The 21,972-nt window shown below is 36.9% G+C and overlaps 1 protein-coding gene across 5 annotated transcripts in view; it reads left to right on the forward strand.

Moving 5' to 3' along the window:
• Nucleotides 1–21,972, forward strand: part of KLF12 (Kruppel like factor 12) — a 432,829-nt gene that overhangs the window by 266,875 nt on the left and 143,982 nt on the right. For all 5 annotated transcript variants that reach the window (XM_029936613.1, XM_029936610.1, XM_029936609.1 and 2 more), the window contains one exon: nt 16,313–16,859. In XM_029936613.1, the coding sequence (XP_029792473.1) occupies nt 16,313–16,859 (547 nt within the window). The remainder of the gene's footprint in view (nt 1–16,312; nt 16,860–21,972) is intronic.

Raw genomic sequence — 21,972 nt, forward strand, 5'->3', positions numbered from 1 at the left:
CACACACACACACATATTTTTTAAGTGTGCTCCATGCTAGGAAATCAAGAGTGTATACATACTAAGATTCATACGTGTACAGAAGCCACACCCACAGGAATGCACATACTAATGTGCAGATGATACAGATACATTTACGTGAGTAACGGAGATGGAAGAATTTGTGGAGGAAAAAATGAAAACAAAAGAATCCAAAGGGAAAAAAAAGGAAAAAGAGGAAGGTAGAAGAATAAAAAAGGTAATGAAGAGATGATAGCTGAGCTGAGTTCCTCAGCCTCGGCGCTACTGATGTTCTGTCTTGGTTGTAGTCTTTTCCTGTCACCCTTGCCTCAAATTGTGATCATCAAAAATGTCTTTAGACATTCATTGTTTGGTGTCCCCTGGGGGACACAGTTATCCTGGCTGATAACTCTTGTAGTGTAAGAAAAAAACGTCAGATATATAGATGGAATTGGGGGCCATGGAATGGAGGTAGGAAAAGTTCTAGTCTTTTAAATTTAACAGAAAGTCAGGGTGGGGGAGGCCCAGGTGGCTGAGTCAGTTAAGTGTCCAACTTTGACTCAGGTCACGATCTCACTGTTCATGGGTTCAAGCCTCACATGGGCTCTGTGCTGACAGTTCAGAACCTGGAGCCTGCTTCAGAATCTGTGTTTCCCTCTCTTTCTGTGCCTCCCATGCTCTCACTCTATCTCTCTCTCAAAAAAAAAGTAAAAAAAATAATGTTTAAGATTAACAGAAAGGAACTGAGCACAATAAGCAAATAGGAGAAGAGGAGAAAAGGAAGCAGAATAAAATACAGGAAAATGTGCCATAGAGTCTGGAAGGAAAAAGGAGTAAGTCAGGTTTCCTGGTATAGGGCATCACCCCAGAAGGGATTAGGGTAGCGTTTTTATCAGTTACTGCAGGATAGAAAGATAACTGGATCAGACATACACATTTTTCATTGTATCTAATTATAAAATTTATAATCTGCCTTTTGTGTATAATTTCCTAATTGATAGAAAAATTGATAGAAAAAAGTTTTGTGGAACTTCATAGTCATTAAAACTGAATTTTACAACCAGAGAGAACATTATCATTTTTTTAAAATTGTTTAGATGTTTGTTTATTTTTTTTAAGAGAGAGGGGGAGATGGAGCATGAACAGGGGAGGGACAGAGAAAGAGGGAGACATATAATCTGAAGCAGGCTCCAGGCTCTGAGCTGTCAGCACAGAGCCTGATGCGGGGCTCAAACTCACAGACAATGAGAACATGACTTGAGCCGAAGTTGGATGCCTAACCGACTGAGCCACCCAGGCGCCCCGAGAACATTATCTTTATGTGTTATTATATTTAGCAATTCTGTGCATCTTTTAGTGTCAAAAATAAAAGCAAGGCCCCAAAAGTAATGTACTTCAAATGAACAAAAACAGAAAGCGTGACTCAGCCATGATTAGGTTATTCGGCGCACTGAAAGTGCATCTTTAATCTCTTCTCTTAAAAATTATTTTGTGATATCTCGAAACTGGTCCCTTAAAGTTCTGTAGTGAGAGGAGTTACTAAAATGACAATTAATAAATTAAATTCTTTTTAAATGAAGGATTGGGCCAATAGAAATGTTCAACTCTAATATTTGTATTTATGTTATAATTAAGTTAATATATTTACTGTTACGTTTTAGACATGGGGTAATTTCATAGATTTATTCCATTTTAGAGTTAATAAAGGCTTTAGAGAGCAACTGGAGCTTTACTAATGAGCTTTAATTAAGAGCTTACTGTGGGTCAGGGACTGTGATAGGCCCAGGGCTGCAAAAGAACTAGAGGAAACGGTGTGTGCATGGGTGTGCAGCCTCATTAGACAAGGCCCCGGGCAACTCAGAGTGCTTGGAAGACTGAAAGTGGGGATCTCATTCAGGATGAGTGGAAGCTCATAGGGCTTAGAGGAGGTGGGAGACCCAGGAAGTGTGCAAAAGTGTCATCACAGTCATTGCATTAGACATTAAAGGAGGAGAGACCATCAGTGAAGTTGGTATGTAAGGTAGAACCCAGGCAAATACACCTTTTGTACAACCCGCTGCGTCTCCCTTACGATTGTTCCTTTTACAAGGGCCACACTTTATTCCACTGTATTTGTCAGGAGACATGCCTCCTTGGTCAAAAATAAAACGTTTGTTTATTTCTAAAATAATAAGGAAAGGAACAAGAAATTCGGTAAATGGTAAGCTGATTTATCCATTTACATTTCTAATTGAACTACTTACAAATGTATTTAGACTTTCGGTTTTTCCATTTTATTTTTTTAATGTTTATTTATTTACTTTTGAGAGAGAGTGCGAGCGAGTGCACAATCAGGAGAGGGATGGAGGGAAGGAATCCAAGCAGTCTCTGCACTGTCAGCTCAGAGCCTGACGCGGGGCTCAGTCTCCCCATCCATGAGATCACGAACTGAGCTGAAATCAAGAGTCACATACTTAACCAACTGAGCCACGCAGGTGCCCCTTGGTCATTCCATTTTATTCTCCTATCTTTTCTCGTTTCTTTCAAACTTACGTAACATGCATTGTGGCCAAGGCACAAAATATGGGATGCCATCTTTGTTAAGAATGATTTTTCTAGTTGCTGTTATCCCAAGGCTTAATGTGAAAACATACAGGAACTAAATAAGAAATAAACATCGTGATGTGGGTCACAGATACCTGCCACATGCCTTTAAATTTGTTGTGTACCAGGCATATCGGGAGAGCGGTGAGTGCTTACTGGACAGGCATCCAACTAGTGCTCACGTTACCCTTTCTTCAGTTGGCTATTGCCATATGCCGATTTCCCACGAACTGCATAAAAATATTTCTCAAATAAAGACATGAGCTCGCTCTCTCCCTGTTCCAGGTCTCCTCTAGGGAAGCACTGGGGAGGAAATTTAGTCTTAGGAATGACTCTTGGGCTCGGATCACAAATCCATATACTCTCCTGGCCTCAAATAACTCTTTCAACATCTGCGAGACTGGATGTCTTTGTTTAATGAACTGGAGGAGAAAATCCTGCCACGTAATGTACTAAATATTATATAAATGTTTATTTTTCCCGCAGTTTTAGAAATTAAGTATTTAATTTGTGGTTGTAAGGTCTCTATACTTATTTCAATCTGTACTTGTTTTGTACGTATACTCTGAAGATGCTGATTTAAAGAGCACAATATCATTTCCTCAAATTCACTTTTAACACGCTCCCATTTATAAGGCAAATGTTGAAACATTCCCCACTGCATATGCATATCGTGTTTTCTGAGTGCAGTTCACCGAAAAGTGATAAAACTTCTGTCACACCTCTGGAGGTGGAGGGTAGGGGGTGGGAGAAGTGGCTTCTTCAGGGAAAGCACAAAAGTATTTTTGTGGGTCCCTCACCTTTGCCCAAGCGTGGCATTGAGTATATAGTAATGTGCACTAAATACCTATTGATTGAGTGAAAGCTTTTCATCAGAAACATAAAACGCTTTTTTGTTCCAACATACTGGCATATAATTGTTTTAATAATTTCTCAAGTATGAAAATGCTTTTTGGGTAAACTGTAATGCAGCATCTTGGGATTTCTAGAAGAATCCATAGTTTCAGCTCACCAGGGTTACTGCAGTTACATACGATATATGTACGTATATTTTAAATATAATTGTTACCAATTGTGTTTAGCTCTTGTCTTTAGTTTCATTCCAGTTCTACAGAGGGAGACACTGTCACATAGGTGGAGACATTAGTTTCTGTAGAGAAGCCGTGCGGCTCATCTAAAACTGATACGAGGAACACCCTTGGCAATTCGGGCTTTTAACAGAATTTTGCTATTTTCTTCTAAGAACGTTATGGTTCACAAGAATCTAAGGAAAGCCAGATTAAAAATTAGAAATGCCTCTGCTCCTTTTTCAGATTTTTTTCTTAAAATATATATTCTACACTCATGTGTATCTTCCCAAAATATAACACATTTTATTTTAAAAGTAGCAAAGGTTCACTGTAGAAAATAAGGAAAACTTAGAGAAAAAGGAAATCTAGATCGCCCACAAATTTACCAGATGGAGGAACCATTATTAATATTCCGGAGTAGTTTTCTACCTTTTTCTTATTTTCGTATGTAAATAAAAATGGGGGTTGGGGGACAAAATGAAGCTTATTCTTTATATGCGGTTTTGTATCCTAATACTGTTTAGCTCAGCATATATAGATGCTATCTCTCATGTCACGGAATATTGTCTCTCAATGTGATGCTCTTTAAACTCCTAGCACCAGCTCCGTATCCCAGACCTGCTGCATCTCTTGCCTGTGCACCTTCCAAGTGTTCCGTGGGTGATTCACTTTATAGTCAGGGCTAAGGCCTTTGTTCTAAGCTTTATTCCGGTTTTATGCCCACTTTGTTGTTTCTGATGTTCACCCCTATAAATAAGACCAAAACGAGGATTTCTGTATCCACCTTTGTCAAAACTCCAGATTGCTATCTTTGTCTGCATACAGAGCCCGGCATTAACCTATCCCCTGTTTCCTCAGGAGATTTTTGTAACCATATCGAATATATAAACTCATAAATGGCTGAATGATACAGTGTAATATTTTAATATATTAAATTAGTTATAAAACAAATCATGCTTTATGTTAAATAGTGTATACATTTTAAAATATTAAGTTTTTCCAGACTCCCAAATTTTATATTATTTCATTCATTATCTTCACATGCAAGTGCAACATTGTTGGCAGGGTCCTCACTAGAGCCACATTTTAAGTCATTGTTTTCTCAAATACATCATCTTGATTCATGTCTAATTTGCTTGATATACAATATAGTTTAAATCAATGATGATGCCGTTGCTGGGATTTTTCTCCAAAGCCACCTAAAATCCTTACTTCATGAACTTGAGATGGTTGGTATGTATGTAATCTTCCTACTAGAAAACCATCTATTGAAAGCTTCTTTACAGTGCCAGCCCTTGAAATTGTGAGGTCATTTGGCATCCATATTCCACAGGAATCGTGACTCAATGTGTTAAATTTCCTTGACTCCCCTCCTTTTATAAAGCATATTCTGTCTGGTGATTTCGGAAAGCCAATGCTAGTATTGATTGAACATTTTAATTCCTCATGGTATTCTGTTTTTCCAAATAGAGGAATTAGGGGTAAACTTTGAATATAAGCTCCCTCTTCAGCATAAGAGGTGTGTGTGTGTGTGTGTGTGTGTGTGTGTGTGTGTGTGTACACACACATGCACTGCATATATATGAGGAGGATGGCAATACCTTGGAGTCTTAAATATGTTATTACTTGTTTTAAGGTATTTTAAGATTCTCAAGACGAAGTTCAACAATATTCCTGAAAGTGTGTACCCATTTACCCCGTTAGGCCACAGCATAATAAAGTGTCCATTTTACTACATCCTTGACAGCATTGCTATTAACATTTTTAAAAATCCTTATGTCTTATAAATAAGTGTCCCAGGCAGTGCGAGGACTGGGCTGAGATGTCTCTCGTCACTGTAAGTCTCTCCTGATAAGCAGGGCTGGCTAGCAGCTGATCTTTTTCAGTCACATGAATTGTCCTTTCTGCTTCTCCTGTCCCTGCCTTTGTGTCTCTGGGGCTCCAGTCTGCCTCATCTCCCCTTTTCTTTATATGCATTTCCTGATGGGTATAATCAACAGGGGGCATGATTGTACATGCCCTTCTCAACATAAACGTGTTAACTATGGACACCTATGCGTGCCCCGTGGTGACTGTAGTTAAGTGACTCCACTTAAAATACCTGTCCACACTTTCAGTCCTTTCAGATCCTGAGACCTGCATGCAGCCATACTTCATTTCATAGAAGGCCAGCAGATGAGGCTAAAAGTGTTAATTTGCACAAGAGCATTTTCATGTCTGAGTAGTGAGCTGAGCTAGAATTACATCATGAATAAGTTCTGGGGCATTTAAGCCCTGTTGCCTTTCTGCTTGTGCCATTTTTCAGTGCAGCTGCCTTCGATGCCAAGGCTACATGGGAAAAGGTATTTATTTCTTCTTTGCCATTAGTCTTGTCTGGTTGTTGGTCTCTCTTTAAAGGCATTTTCTCTGAGAAGAGAAGCATACAGAGGCTATTCTTGACTACTTGCTTGCTTAAAGATCCCACAGTGACCCACATTTTGCAAACACACCTCCTTTAACGGAAAGAAAAAAGATTGCATTATTGCTTTATATGTTGTAAGGTGTTAGAGTTTCCACATGTATCATTTGGCTCTCTCATCCCCTTTGGGTCAAGTTTTCTTGTCTCTGAAATTTGATGTATTCCACTGTGAGCTATCACTACAAAAATAACTGTGGTGAACATTTTGTGATGTCAAAAGCAAAGTCCATCTGGTGGCAGAGAAGATTAATCTATTTGAGAATGGTAAACATTAGTGCATATTTTATAGTTTGTAATGAGCACGGGGAGGGCATTCTTAGGGTGACGATTTGAGTGAATTTTTTTTTTCCATAAGAGTCTATAACACATACTTTCCTTTAATATATTGTGGGTGAATTTTTTTTCCATAAGAGTCTATAACACACACTTTCCTTTAATATATTGTGAGTGTGAAACTTTATCATTTAAAATCAGTCACCTAATGCTAAAAAATAATTTAAAACTAAAAGAATAAAAGAAATTCTAATGACAAGATAGAAAAACATGAGCTTGAAACAGCCCCACATTTTTTATTCACAAGCATTGTGATAATAGTCTTGGATTATTAATTTTTGTGAAGAATGATAAAATAATAGACAAAATTGAATCTCATCAACAGCATTAATATTCAATTCAGTTTCCTAAAAATAATGAGCAGGGTTTATTTTTTAGTATGAATTTAGATTTACAGAATCATTTGGCAGATTGGACTCAAACGTTCCATATTCCCACTTCGGCCCCCCCCCCCCCCCGGATTCTCCTAGTACTGAAGTCTTGCATTGGCACAGCACATTGGCTACACTTGATTTAACCAACCTATATCGACACATTCATATTATCATTGCTTTCAGGGGTTCAGTCTTCGTGTGGTAGGTATAGTTCTGTGGGTTTTGGCCAGTGCATAGTGACATGTCTCCACCACTGCAGTGACATAGGGAAGAGTCTCACTGCCCCAAACATCCTCTGTGCGTACCTTATTTTTCTCCCCCCTCCTTCTCTGAAGCCTTTGGCAACCACTAATCTTTTTAACTGTCTCCATAGTTTTGTCTTTAACAAAGTGACGTGTAGTTGAAATCATAAAGTTTCTTTTTAAGACCTCTTTGCAGGCTTTGTAAGGTTCACTATGACAGCAGTTGTAAAAAATAAATAATAATAATAAGGAACAAAACTAACTTCCTAGACTTCTTTTTGAGATTAGTTTTAGTGACACTGCTTCTTTATATCATTGGGTCAGGTGAATGGGACTCAAGTGGCTTCATATCTTCAGCACAATATTCGCATCTAGCAAAAGTGATGCGTATTCACTGATTATGTTATATGGTAAAATATTACTTATTTGCTAAATATCTGTGTGTGTATATATAACATATAATACTTTATGTTCATGTCCATACATTGTCAGTCTATTCATTGCTTAGGAATGTCTGCTATTAAAAAATAAAGCATAAACTGAATTCCCTCTGTCCTTTACCAGCCTATACAAGAATCCTCACCCCTTCATACAGCCTCAACTTCCCAGCACACACACGCCACACCAGGGCTTCAGATTTACAGTCAACTGTTAACACAGATTCTGAGTGCTTTGGATAAATAATATGATTCATGAAAGTACTGGGAAATAAATAGGTCCTAGAAAAACATGACCACCAAGAAATAAGGAAAATATGAGATAAATGTAAATGTATATTGAATCCTTTTTGAAAGGCTACCATTTTCAACTCAAATGTGAAAGCAAAAAAAATATAAATGTAAAAGCACACAATCCATTATGTTATGCATATGTTCTGAATTTTCTAACCCTTGAGATATTGAGGTAACACAGTTAAACTAAATATTCATTCAAATATCTTCCCTTTGCAGGCAGGAGAGAGCTCATTTAATGCTTTTCAAGTCAAGGTCATTGTACATATTTCTACTTGTTGCCTTTTATTCTCTCATCCGTACTTCTCTCTCTCTCTCTCCCTCCGTTCCTCCCTCCCTCTCTTTAAAGTATGCTTTGCTTTAATTTCTTTTGGTGAGTTTTATAATTACACACTCTTACAGTATTTGCATTTAAGAGTTTGCCTTTGAACATGTGGAGTAAAATAAGAAAATCAGTGGGGCTGAAAGTAAGACAAATGATGGCCAGCCGGGCCCATGTAAGTCGAATCTTGAAAAATGGGCTTTCCTTTTTAGTAAAATAAAACAACAGAGATGAAAGTACAGTGCATGCTCTGTTCACAAATACTTGTTTGGTGACTTTTACTTAGAGCAATAATGCCCAGAGTTGTAGATTGCTTGCTTTTGGGATGGTGCTCATAGCTTTAAAATTCCATTTACTTAGAGGGAAACCAAGGCACAAAAATTAAACATGTGCACTTTGTGTAAAAAAAAAAAAAAAGAAATTTTGCTCTTTAATTAAATGTACTTGCATCTAAAATAATGTTGTATAACTTAAAAGCTTCAGTTGTCACAGGATATGGGATCATAGATTTAGTTTGTTCCCTTCCTTTACATGAAGTGCACAGTAAGTTTCCTCAAACACTTTGCATAAAAAATAGATGTCAGTTAATCACCAAGTCAGACAGCGAGACTTTCCACTGAGGCATAAGCAATAAATAATGATTTGCTGGTTCATCCCATGATAAGACTAGCAAAGAATGGTCAACATCCCCAAATAATTATTTTAACATGATGTATATTGTGATAACTGAACTATGGATTGACGTGGGCAATTTATATTTTGGAATTAATAAATGAACCCAATCAAGTAAAATGTATTCCATTTTACAGATGGAATCTGTGGGTCAATCTTATTAAGCAAGGAAAAAGAACACATAGAAACAAATTTAACAGTGTCAAATGAATGCCTTCTGTATTTTAAGAAAAGATGTGTTTGTTTAAAATCATGTGGACTCTAAAAATATTCATAATATTTTAACTCGTTTAGTCACATGTATAGTACATATATCTGGATGGTTAGCAAACACTGTACCTCTACAGTAGGTGCGTTCATGCAGTCCTTCATTAGAATATTTTATGCTCAGTGCATTCAGTCAAGTCACTTCTGAGAGTTATAGTGGTAGATGAGGCTATGTTGGAATTTTTAGTTCTAAGAAGGGGAGCTCATTTCTTCTATCCCATACTAACCAGTGTTACTTAAAAGCAACTAATGCACTTAATACAATCTCTAAAATAATTGTATGAGTTTGGAGTTATATTAGTCTTCTGTAGGTAAATAAATTCACTCCTAGAAAATTTGAATGATGCTACCAAGGTGGCGCAGCTAATAAGTGACAGGGAAAACCATGAATTCTTTTGCATCCAAATCAGATTTTCTTTCTATAATAACCACACTGCAGGCTATAAAGCAAGATTTTTATAATGCTAGGTCACTTTATAATCTTTATAATCTTTCTAAAAACAACAGTGAGACTATTTCTCAACAAGTATAGAAAGACAAAATTAAATACAATTTGTTTAAATGCTGGCTGGTTGGATGAATAGATGAATGGATACGTAAATGGATAGTTGGGAATGTACTGTGTGTGTGCGCGTGTGTATGTAAATGCTCTCCTTCTCTGAAAACCCCTGGTGTCATTATAGACAAAACAGACAACCTGTAAATCTTGGATAACATGTAGCAAAATATTGTCTAAGCAGTCCTTAACTGTGACTACACATAATCTCTGGAGAACTTTCCAAAGATGTCATTGTGTCCAGATATTTTTTGTCACTTTTTGAGATTACCAAGTGATTAAAAGATGTGACCAATATTAGAAACACTTTTTATTCATTATCAGACCATAATAAGATTCAACTGATGATAATGAAACACATCTAATACTCTGGATACTAACATGTACGGGGTTTCAGATTAATTTTTATGTTCATTCAACAAAATGCCTAACGCTAAAGCTACATTTTAAAATGTTTATTCGGGAAAAAGATGGTCTTATCAGAAAAGTTCACATATAATCCCCCAGATCGCTGAAAGGAACATGTTCATTAGAATATTGTGGATAATATTTTATCGAGTGGATTATTAAAACTGGCTTTCAGGCTTTGTAAGAAAATAGTCTATGACAATATAATCTTGTTCATATCTCTAAATTTTCACATACACATTTTATTAAATATATTGTTACATTTACCTTGCTGGATTTAGTCTGTATTCAATAATTTGTTAAGAGATTTAAAAAATTATTTTATTACTACCCTTTCAAGGGATATTATATAATCCTTTGGAAAGATTGTGTATAATCATTCGCATTATAAAATGTTTTTAAAATGATGAATTACACCTCACCCCTTAGTTTTGTCTAAGTGGGAATCTTGTGTCTAACTTCATATGTAGGAGGAGAAAAAATTGTGGAGGAAATAGTCACTGTTTCCCAAATAAGAATTCTGGATTTGTCTAAAAAGAAAAGGTAGAAAAATTAATCAAGACCATGTATGATGATAACGTGTGCTTAATGACATATTTTATAGTTTTAATGATAAATCAGTTGAGATAGTTTGTGGCATTCATCACTGTCATTCTCTTTGACAGAAATCCAGTATTCCCTTAAAATCCTCCACATCTTTAGAAGGAATGCCGTTTCTTTTAATGATACTGGATATATTAAGTTTTGGATCATCGTTTCCACACCAGGGACATCAACAGCAAAATTTAGCTAACGTCACCACTCCCAGACAAAAATCATGGCAGGCTTTTCTTTAAACAAACAGCAACAGATGCACTTTTTGACACTGCAGTATTAGTGTTGTATCAAGAATTGAGTGGTTTGTAATCAAGGGGTAAATTTTTAGCATGGAATCCTTTTTTTGGTTTTTTAAACATTTAGTCATTTTGAGAGAGAGCGTGCGCACACGCACATGTGCATGGGAGTAGGGGAAGGACAGAAATAGAGGGAGAGAGAGAATCCGAAACAGGCTCCGCGCTGTCAGCACAGAGCCTGACATGGAGCCTGATCTCAGGAACCATGAGATCATGACCTGAGCAGAAACCAAGAGTCAAACAGGTGCCCCTGTTTGTTTAACAGAAGTTTCTCTTCCACATGGTGCTTAAAACTTCCGACTTTAATTTATTTCTAATCTTTTCAGCTTTCCTACCCCTTATATGTTTCCTGGTAAATTACCCCTATCTTCTTGACTTTTTCACTTTCTCAAATACTTGTACAAACACACCTCAGTTTATTGTGCTTCACCTTCACAGATACGAGGTATGTGGCAACTGCATGTAAACAAGTCTGTCAGCATCAATTCTCCAATAGCATTTGCTCGTTTTGTGTGTCTGTCACATGTTGGTAATCTTCACAATTATTAAAACTTTTCATTATTATTACATTTGTTATGGTGATCTGTGGTCCGTGGTCATTGACGTTACTATTATAATTGTTTAGGGCACCATAAACCGCATCCATATAGGACAGCAGACTTAATCAGCAAATGTTGTGTGTGTTCTCATTGTTACACTGAATAGCCATTCACGGTCTCACTCCCTCCTTGGGTCCTTGTTCCATGGGACACAGCGATATTGGAATTAGGCCAGTTAGTAACCCTATGGTGACCCTCTTTGTGTTCAAGAGAAAGAAAGAGTCACATGCTTTAAATCACAAGCAAGAAGTAAGTAAGTGTAAGTGGGGGAGGCATGTCCAAAGCTGATGTAGGTTGAAAGCTAGTCTGCTTGCACCACACAGGGAGCCAAGCTGTGAATGCAAAGGAAAAGTTTTTGAAGGAACTTCAAAGTGCTACTCCAGTGAACACATGAGTGATAAGAAAGTGAAACAGCCTTATTGTTGATGTGGAGAAAGTGTTAGTGGTCTTGACAGAAGATCAAACCAGCCATATTTTCTTAAGCCAAAGCTTAATCCAGAGAAAGGCTGTAACACTTGAATTTTGTGAAGCCTGACAGAGGTGAGGAGGTTACAAAAGAAAATTTGAAGCTGGTTTAGTCACAAGCTTTACGGAAGGAAGCCATCCCATAAACAGACAAGTGCAAGGTGAAGCAACACGTGCTGATGTAGACCCTGTGGCAGGTTGTCCAGAAGATTTGACTGAAATCATTATTGAAGGTGGTTACACGAAACAATAGATTCTCAATGCAGACCGAACAACCTTCTGTTGGAAGAAGATGCCATCTAGGACTTTCATAGCTGGAGAGGAGAAGTCAATGCCTGGCTTCAAAGCTTCAAAGGACAGGCTCAGTATCTTTTTAGGGGCCAATGCAGCTGGTGACTAAGTTGAAGCATATGCTCAATGACCATTCCAAAAATTCTAAGGCCCATAAGAATTATGCTAAATCTCCTCTGCCTGTGCTCCATACATGGAACAACAAAGCCCATCTGTTTATAACATGATTTACTGAATTTTGTAAGCCCACTGTTGAGACCTACTGGAAAGAAAAAAAATAAATCTTTTTACAATATTACTGCTCACCGGCAGTGCATCTGGTCCGCCAAGAGCTCTGACGGAGATGCACGATGAGATTAATGTTTTTAGCCCTGCTAACTCGACATTTATTCTGCAGCCCATGGATCAAGGAGTAATTTAAACTTTCAACTCTTAATATTTAAGAACTACATTTGCAACATTGTACCTGCTACGGTGATTCTTCTGATGAATCCAGGCAAAAATCAATTGAAAAACTTCTAGAAAGGATTCACTATTCTAGTCGCTCTTAACAGCATTTGTGATTCATGGGAAGAGGCCAGAATGTCAACATTCACAAGAGTTTGGAGGAAGTTGATTACAACCCTCATGGATGACTTTGAGGGATTCAAGACTTGAGAATGTAACTGCAGATGTGGTAGAAATAGCAAGAGAACTAGCATTAAAAGTGAAGGTTAGCATTATTTTAGCAATGAAGTATTTTTAAATTAAGGTATATACGTTGTTTTTCTTGGGTGTAATGCTGTTGTACACTTGAGGCTGCAGTTGTAATGTAGACATAACTTTTAATGCACTGGAAAGCCAAACAATTCACTTGATATGCTTTCTTGCAACATTCGCTTTTTGCCGTGGTCTGGAACTGAGCCCACAAGATGTCTGATGTATGCACATGTTCCTTTTGATTTCTAGCTGCTCCAGATACGTGTCATTCGGTATTGCCTTGCTTTCGTAGAGCTTTCATTGTCGCTCTTGGCTTTCTCCTAGTTCCCATCATGTCGCTGCAGCTACACATTTATGGATTCTCACCTTAGAGCCAGTAAGGAAATGAATTCCAAATGAGGATTTCAGGATCAAGTCTTTCAGGTGTTTTTTCTTTCTGAAAAGGAGGAGCAAAAGTATGCCACATATGTTTTGAAATATTTTGGCAATATTTGAAATATTTCGGCTTTCTGTACATGTACGTGCAGCCTGAAGCTACCAGCATGGATGGCTTTACCTGCCTCATTATCCCAGGAGAAGAGACAAGTTTGGGCTGTAAGGATATAATATTATGTCAATACTGTAAACAGGTGTAGCCTAAAATAAGGATTTTGTCCTCATTTTACCGATGAGGCATTGTCTGGAGGCATGTTGGCTACATTTTTACCTGCTACATATGAAGAAGAAACCAGAATGTGTCTCTGCAATGGTGATGTTTATGAATTCATGCATAAAGTGTCCAAGCTTCCAAAGATGATGTGTGTGGTCCAAAGATTTGGTCTATCCTTGCTAATTTTTGTGATCACTTTCTGTATTTTGGTTTAAGCTCATGTAAAATCTATGTAGTTCTCATATATTTGAATATACCTAGGCACTCCCAATATTTGGTCCTTCGTAGCTTTCCTAGTATATGCAACAGAATTATAAGAGGAACACTGTTCTTTTCTTTTGTTATCAAACAGCTTTTAAGGAGTAAATATTTTTCTTAGTGGCAGGATTAAACAGATACCTACAAAAGGTAGACTCCTTCATAATCTAGAGAAGTTGAAGTCATTCGCAAAGCTTAGTGACACTTGAAGTCTCAGAAACCATCTCTAGAAATAAGTTCCATATTGACTACCTCCTATATTGTCCTAATTTGCTAGCGTAGTCTTTTGTTTACATTATGAAATGTTTCTACCAGGATGACTTACACCTCAGCTTCTGGTTTGTAAACCTATGTAGAAACCATATACCTGACTAAATAGGTAGGAGGAGAAAAACTTGTGGTGGAAATAACAACTATTTCCAAAATTAGAATTCTGGATATATCTAATACAGTAAGAAGAGAGAAATTAATCAGGACAATATTTGAAGCCAGTGTTTCATAGCATGTACTTAATGATATATTTTATAATTTTAATGACGAACCAGTTGGGATATTTTGTGAAAGCAGCCTTAACAAAGAATTTCTACATGGGTCTAACATACTAATAAGAAATGTCTTATATTGTTCTAAAAATAAATGATAATGCTGGGAACCAGCTAAAATACTATTCTAGTTATAAGAATAGGTAATGCTAATAGATTTTTAAAAAGTAGCTCAGTGTTTGTGGGGTTTGTTTGTCTCTTATTGTCTGAGAAGATTAAAAACGTTACTTCTCAATTTCAATATCTAGAGTGAAATCTTGGCACTGAGAATTGCATGCAGTAGGTATTTTGGGTGGTTTTATTTTTATGCTTTCTAATTCTTAACTTTTTTGTTAGTAAATAACCATCTTAGCCTAGGAACAAGCAAAATCAAAACATTAAAACATGAGCCCATTTCCCTTTTACGTTGATCTGGTACCATTGTTGACTTATTATCTTTTTTCCCCATTGCTTTTGAATGGAATTCCCCTGCACTACTGCTTATTGTATGTTTTGAATGGAGCTCTAATTTATATTCTGTAAAGAAAGGTTTTAAGAAGCATATTTTGTTCCTTTAAGTGTACGCTCAAATTTTAGGAGGAATAGCAAAGGAAAATCTTTTGTTAAACAAAGAGTGAAAGGAAACAATTTAAGATAATTTCAGACATTGTTCCAAAACCATAATGAAGCTGAAAAACAGTTTTTGGCCTTCATGTAATATTACAACAGTGCTCCTGTTAGCCTGGTCAAATTAGATAAAATCAAAATAATCTGTCACCATCTAATTCTCTCTTGTAAGGCTAGCCTGACACATGCTAATAGAATTCTTAGACCATTTTAGCTCTTGAAAGTGGGTATTCAGTGACTACTTGTTGAATTTGTGAGTGAATATATATAAGAATAAATTATATTCATGCCAAGGAATAAAATGTTAAGTCCATTAGTCTGGGTAGAATCTTGGATTTTTTTTATTATTTAAAATTTGCTCATTAAAGCTGAAAAGGATGAAAATGAACTTGTATACAATTATCCTTATCTTTAATTTAAAAAATTCATAAGCAATTTAGTATTTCCAGGATACATTTTTCCTAAAATTATTTCCTAAAATGTATGTTGTAGTAGTTATGTACATTATTTTGAGAAGAACATGTTGTCATAACTAAGAGTTAAGATATAACCCAACTGTTAAAAAATATTTACATTTAATAATTTAGCAATTGTGCCCTTTTTCTCTGCTGGTAATGAGAATGGTATGAGAGCCCTTGCACCAGATATGAAGTTGAAATGTAGCGATTTTTCCCAGTTTTGTTGTGCGGCATTTTTATGCCTTCAGGTTATGACCATGTTGAGTCAAGGTTGGAATCATGAAATTGTAGAATTGTGGGGCTGGAAAGAATGTTTAAACTTACCTATTCAAAAATCCCTTTGCTTTTTAACTGAGGAAAAGGAGACTCGTATATGTAGTCAACAACAAAATGAATTTTTTTTTTATTTAAAAAATTGCCACTTTAGATGAATAAGCTATTGTATTTCCTCAGTTTTAAGTAGGTAACACATTGCATACTTCCCTTGTCTTTTATAGATTTTATGTAAAATTGCCATTTGGTTTTGGGTTCTTACAGCCTCTTTTCCACTCCATAGAGCACTTGTTTCACTGGATTTTAACAGCTGTGTCTGTCTCTCTCCCAATAGGATGAAAGTGTCTTTCTAGCAGAGGCCTTGTCTTACACTGTTTTGTACTTTTGTACTTTTGCCTCTAATCACAATGACTGTCACAGAGCAATCCTTCCACACTACTTGGGGAATGAGTAGTGTCTCATAGCAATAAGAGACATTAATAAGCCCTCCAGTAATAAATCTTGCATCCATAAAATGTGTGATTAAACAAAGATCAATATGTGTTCCATTTTTCTCCCCACAGTCTCCGAACGTCCACAACTACCCCGATATGGAAGCTGTTCCCCTGTTGCTAAATAATGTGAAAGGGGAGCCCCCGGAGGACTCGTTATCTGTAGATCACTTCCAAACACAAACTGAGCCAGTGGACTTGTCGATCAACAAAGCCAGGACATCCCCCACAGCCGTTTCATCTTCCCCAGTTTCCATGACAGCGTCTGCCTCCTCGCCTTCTTCAACTTCAACCTCTTCATCATCTTCTAGTCGTCCAGCCTCATCCCCAACTGTTATAACGTCCGTATCTTCAGCATCATCTTCGTCAACAGTATTAACTCCAGGGCCCCTTGTCGCCTCCGCATCTGGTGTGGGAGGCCAGCAGTTTTTGCACATTATCCATCCTGTACCGCCTTCAAGTCCCATGAATTTACAGTCTAACAAACTGAGTCATGTTCACCGCATCCCTGTGGTGGTACAGTCGGTGCCTGTTGTCTACACAGCTGTGCGGTCACCTGGAAATGTGAACAACACTATCGTAGTGCCGCTTTTGGAGGATGGGAGAAGCCATGGCAAAGGTAAGGGACCCAAGCGAAGCCTTGATTTATTTCAGCACTAGACATAACTGTTCTTTTATTCAGTGAGTGGATCCTAAATCATATGCAAATATACCATATCCAGAGAAGTTCTGTGCACAACACCATAGACATTGATCAGCTGATCAGCCATTCAGTAGGCAGTTTAGAAGAACTAACTGCATGTTTGCATAAGTTTTAGCGTCAGTATTATTGAATCTCTATTTTTATGTATCAAGTCATTTAATGTTCGAATTAAGGTATCTTAATTTGCAAAATAACATTTACCTTCAAATGCTCAGATGGGGGACAGTCTATACTTCGCGTAACTGCTGGTAAGTTGAGTTGCCATTAAAATAATTCTAAAGTTAGATGTTCGGCTGCAGAGGCTTCGTGTAGCTTGAGTTCTTATCTTAGTGCAAGTTATTGTCATTTTAAGCAACAGGATGACTCAGTATGATGGAATATTTCAAAATGTGGTATTAAAATTCCCTTCTAGGATCTAGAAGGCAGGAAGACACTTTGCTGTATAACTCTATTTTATAATACCTATTTACCTAATTCTATATGGCTGTTAAGCATTTGATCATTAAATTACTTTCCTATTACTAAGCTCTTACCTTTTTCCAACTTTTACTCGAAGGAATTACAGTAACATCATGCTGCTGAGTTTTTCTTCCTTTATTGTGAATCTGAAAAATAAGTCACCCTTCTATAGGAATGTAAAATACCGGTAACCATTGACTCATTCCCTCTTAAACTAAATATGTGTGTATGTACTGTGTCTTCAGGACCAAGAAATGATGATGCGTTAAGATTAATGTTGTTTTACTTTTTGCTTTAATACCATATTACTACTAACTATGCTTTTGATACCATATTTTAGCACATAATTAAAATATGATTGATGAATACATAAATACCGCCTTCTCATAAAATGCTAGTAAACATGGATTGTTACAGTTCTTGCAAGAAGGGAGGATTCGGTGCATAGGAATAGCAGTTGATTATGAAGTTGGAGAAATTTTTACAGTCACTACAAAATTGTGCATTCATCTTTGACAAGTTATTGTCTTATCTGCATTGAACTTCTTCATAGCCACGAAATCAATTTTACCTTCTCAGTATTAGGAAGTGAAAAAAATCACATGATTCATAGCACTCAGAGATTTTAGATTGCAAACTTAAGATGCAGGCCTTCTGATCTTATCTGACAACCTCTCTGTCTTTTGTGCTGCTGTGGGCAAAGGCCAGGAACCAGTCTCCCCACCTTTGTAGTGAATAGGTAGGAGAAGAAAGGAAGAGGGTCTTTTCTTTGATTTTACTTTTGTTTGAACCTCCTCCTCTGATACTAATACTTCTGATCTAAAGGAGCTAACCAATTTGAATAATAGCATAACTGAAGGCTGCGTTAGGTTATTTTCTTTTATAGTTTAAAGCTGTATTTATAAATTATTTAAAAATTAGGAATCTTTAAATAGAACATTGCATATTACTTTATATACATAGGGATGTGTGTACCATAGAATCTAATCCTTGTACCATACCCATTGCTTTAATTATGAAGTTGTTCATGACTCTTTTTTTTTTTTTCTTTTTTTTTTTTTACAATTTTCATTTACTTACAAAGGAAAAAAAACGGTGATCTCTTTTATTTGACATTATCCTTTTATGGGAGAAGTTAGTTTCATTTAGGGTGATTAGTATAGAAAGCATATTGCCAAAATTAAAATTTCTGGCAGCTGTGTCTCTGCAGAAGAACTTGGTTAAGACTTTTGGTATAATATGCTCTCAAGTGTACTTGTTAGTTTCATGCAGTATTTTTTACTCAGTAGGTTTCTCATGTCAAGAATAAAAATTGATCTGGTCATCAGTCCCCTGGACTGTGATACGGACTTTAGAATCGTGAGATTCCAGATCAGGAGTGTAAGTTAGAATCTTAGCACCATCACTTAGGGCTTAGACTGGGGAGTTTTCTACAGTGATTAAATGGGGATAATAACACAATTTATCTGTGAAGATTATTGGGGAGATTAAGTAAGAGCTTATTGTCTAGATTAGTCAACTATCCGTAAAATGTTTGCAGTTACATATCTTTATTACCTCCTCTCTAAAATACTTGAAGTAGTAATGTTCAGAATTTTTTTCTCTGTCTTACAAACACAAAGTTGGACTGAAAAAAAAAGACTGAATTTACACATGAAAAACTGCTCCCAAAAACTTAGTGTAGAAATGCTTCTCAAAGTCATTACCACAGCAAGTTATAAGAGATGAGAGTTTACGATGAGAAATTATCTGGAAACATCCATATTTTCTATTTTTATTAGTTTGTATTAAGTTTTTACAATCACCATATTATACAAATATAGCTGTGGCATTTTTTGAGGATTTTTTTTTTTATTGTTTACCTGATTAATTAGATGATGGTAAAAGTGTCTAGTGGAGGAGGTCTGTCTACCTCACAGAATGAATAAAAGAAAGGGCATTTCAGTAATTCTTCAGGTCTTTATTTTACACATTTGCAGCTGGGCACTGGGCCAGCACTGAAATAGCTAAGTGATAAAGGGAGCCCCTATTCCATTCCCGTGTAGGACTTGTATATCTGGTAGGGATAAGCAAAAGAAAATATGATAGGGGAGTTGGGTTTTCAAAATGCTAATAATAAAATTACAAAACCAACTCATATAAATGCAGATGATTGTACTGTATTTTTAAAGTTGTTATAACACATCTGGTCTCTGGTAGAGAAATAGTTTACCTTATCATAGGTCACATGACACAAAGAACTGTGTAAGTTGATATATCATAAATCCAGTCATTTGTCCATTCAAGTATTTATTGAGCATTTATCATCTAACAGACATTTTGTTAGCATCACGGATACAGTGTTGAACAAAACAGATGCTGTTTGTATCTCAGAGTGCTTGTACTCTACTGGGAGATATCGACATTAAACAAAAAATCATACAACTGATAATTATGGACATTCTGTGCTTAAGTTGGATTAAAACATAGACCACTCATGGATTTGCCCAGGGGAGAGAGTTTAATTATAATTGCAGGTAGAGAAAGTTGCATTTGATAAAAAGCATTTTCACAGTGGGTGTTATATATAATTAGAAATGTTTCTATTGGGATACTCAGAGACGGTGGCGAGGGTTTAGGGATACGGTAGGGTGAAACATCCACCTGACCATGCTTGACTAACAACAGAAGGATGCGAGAAAGCATTCCCATGAGGATTAAAACTCAGCCCATGCAAACATTTAAAGAATATTGGTCCAAAAGAATGGCAGGTTGTTAGCTAGTCCTGAGCACTGACATATCTCAAATGGGCCTTGAATGTGATATATGATCTGAAGAAATATGGCATGCTATCCTGGAAGGTATTGCAAATGAATACAATTTAGGCTAGAGAGGCAGGATGTCAGAGCAGGTCTGAGGAATGTCTGAGGAAGACATTTTTTCTCTTGATACCAAAAGGACAAAGCAGTTAGCCCCCAAAGCGATTGTGCAGAGAAGTGGGAGCTCTTTATGTAGAGGGAATAGTCAAGGACTGATCTCATCCGAGTTTTGTTACTGTGTAATTTGAGACACATTATTTATAAACAAGACCCTAAAGGGATTATTTGACCTCATAAAGGAATTTCAGTTCAGCCTGGAGAAGTTTTTGGTAGATTTCCCAGGAGATTTTCATTAGTTTTTACAGATACTTAGTAGCAGGAAAACATAAGGGTCAAGATAAATCACAAGCAAAGTTGTTCTTGGTTTGTTATTGCCTTGATGAAGGCAAGTATAGCGTTGTCTCCCTCCCTCCCTCCCTCCCTTCTTCTCCTCCCTTCCTTTCCTCCCTCCATTTTTTGGACATGCTCTATGCCATGTGAAATGCTGAAAATTTAGGTTCCAAGATGCCTACTGTCATGGACTTTACTTTCTAGAGCAAGAGGCCAACAATGTACGTCAGATGGTATAAGAGCTATAAAGAGAAATAAACCATGATAAGGGGATAGGAAGTCAAAAAAGAGAAATGCAGTGTTAGGTATAACCATAGAAGGCCTATCTGAAATATAAGCTCTGTTAATAATCCCTGAAGAAGACCTCTACAGAAAGAACTCTTAAGCGCAAAGACCCTGAAGCATGAGTGAAAGGCAGCTGGTGGAACAGGAGGGAACGGGCAGTGGGAGAGCAGGCCATGGGCAGTCAGAATGGCAATGGGCCAGGTCCTGTATGGCCTCAAAGAACATGGTAAGTTCCTTGTTCCTTCCTAAATACGATGGGAAGCCATTGGAACTGGACCTTTGAGCAGGAAAGTGACATGACTGCATTCTTCTTTGTAGAAGAATCACTGAGCCCCAGCTTGATGAGGACTGATGAGGCAAGGTTGGAGTTGTTGACACAGACAAAGGTGGAGACAAAGGACTCACTGACTGAAGTGAGTTCGTGTTCAGCTGGGAGGCGAGAAGGGGCAGAATGAAAGTCCAGGCAGCTCTCTGTAGTAGTTCTGCAGGAAGGAGGTGTAGAGAAATGGATTGATGGCTGGAGAGGCTTTCAGGCTATTGAGGGAGGGATTTAAAAAGAGGGAGATATTATAGCCTATTTGTATATTATCAAGAACAATCCAACAGAGAGTCAAAAATGGTTAATTCTAGAGAGGGAAGAACTAATTCTAGGAGCAAAGTCCTTAATGGGATGTTAGTTCCTTATACTGTGGAAGTAACCTACATCTTGTAGTAATTAATCTGAATTCTGCAATTTATTAGATTGGCAAAATATTTAGGGAAAAAAAGATAACGATGGAAAAGGAAAGGAAATTCAAAAACAGCAGATAATGATCTAGCATTGACAATGAAAAGCAAGCAAATGAAAGTTCAGTACAGTTTGGATCCATTGAGAATTATAAAAACGATACCAGAATTAAGATAAGATCAAACATTTCTCATTCATCACCTAGTGGAAAGTCAAGAATAACTCAAAATAAAATCTAAACCCTACATAATTTCTATGTGTCACTTAAAACTACTTTTTTATATTTGAGTATTAATAGATGTTCTACTTTAGAAATTCGCAATACTTAAAGAGCAATGCCATCACCAGTCTGAAAACCCAGCTAACGAGA

Source organism: Suricata suricatta, chromosome 4 (assembly GCF_006229205.1).
Source record: "Suricata suricatta isolate VVHF042 chromosome 4, meerkat_22Aug2017_6uvM2_HiC, whole genome shotgun sequence".
NCBI lineage: Eukaryota > Metazoa > Chordata > Mammalia > Carnivora > Herpestidae > Suricata > Suricata suricatta.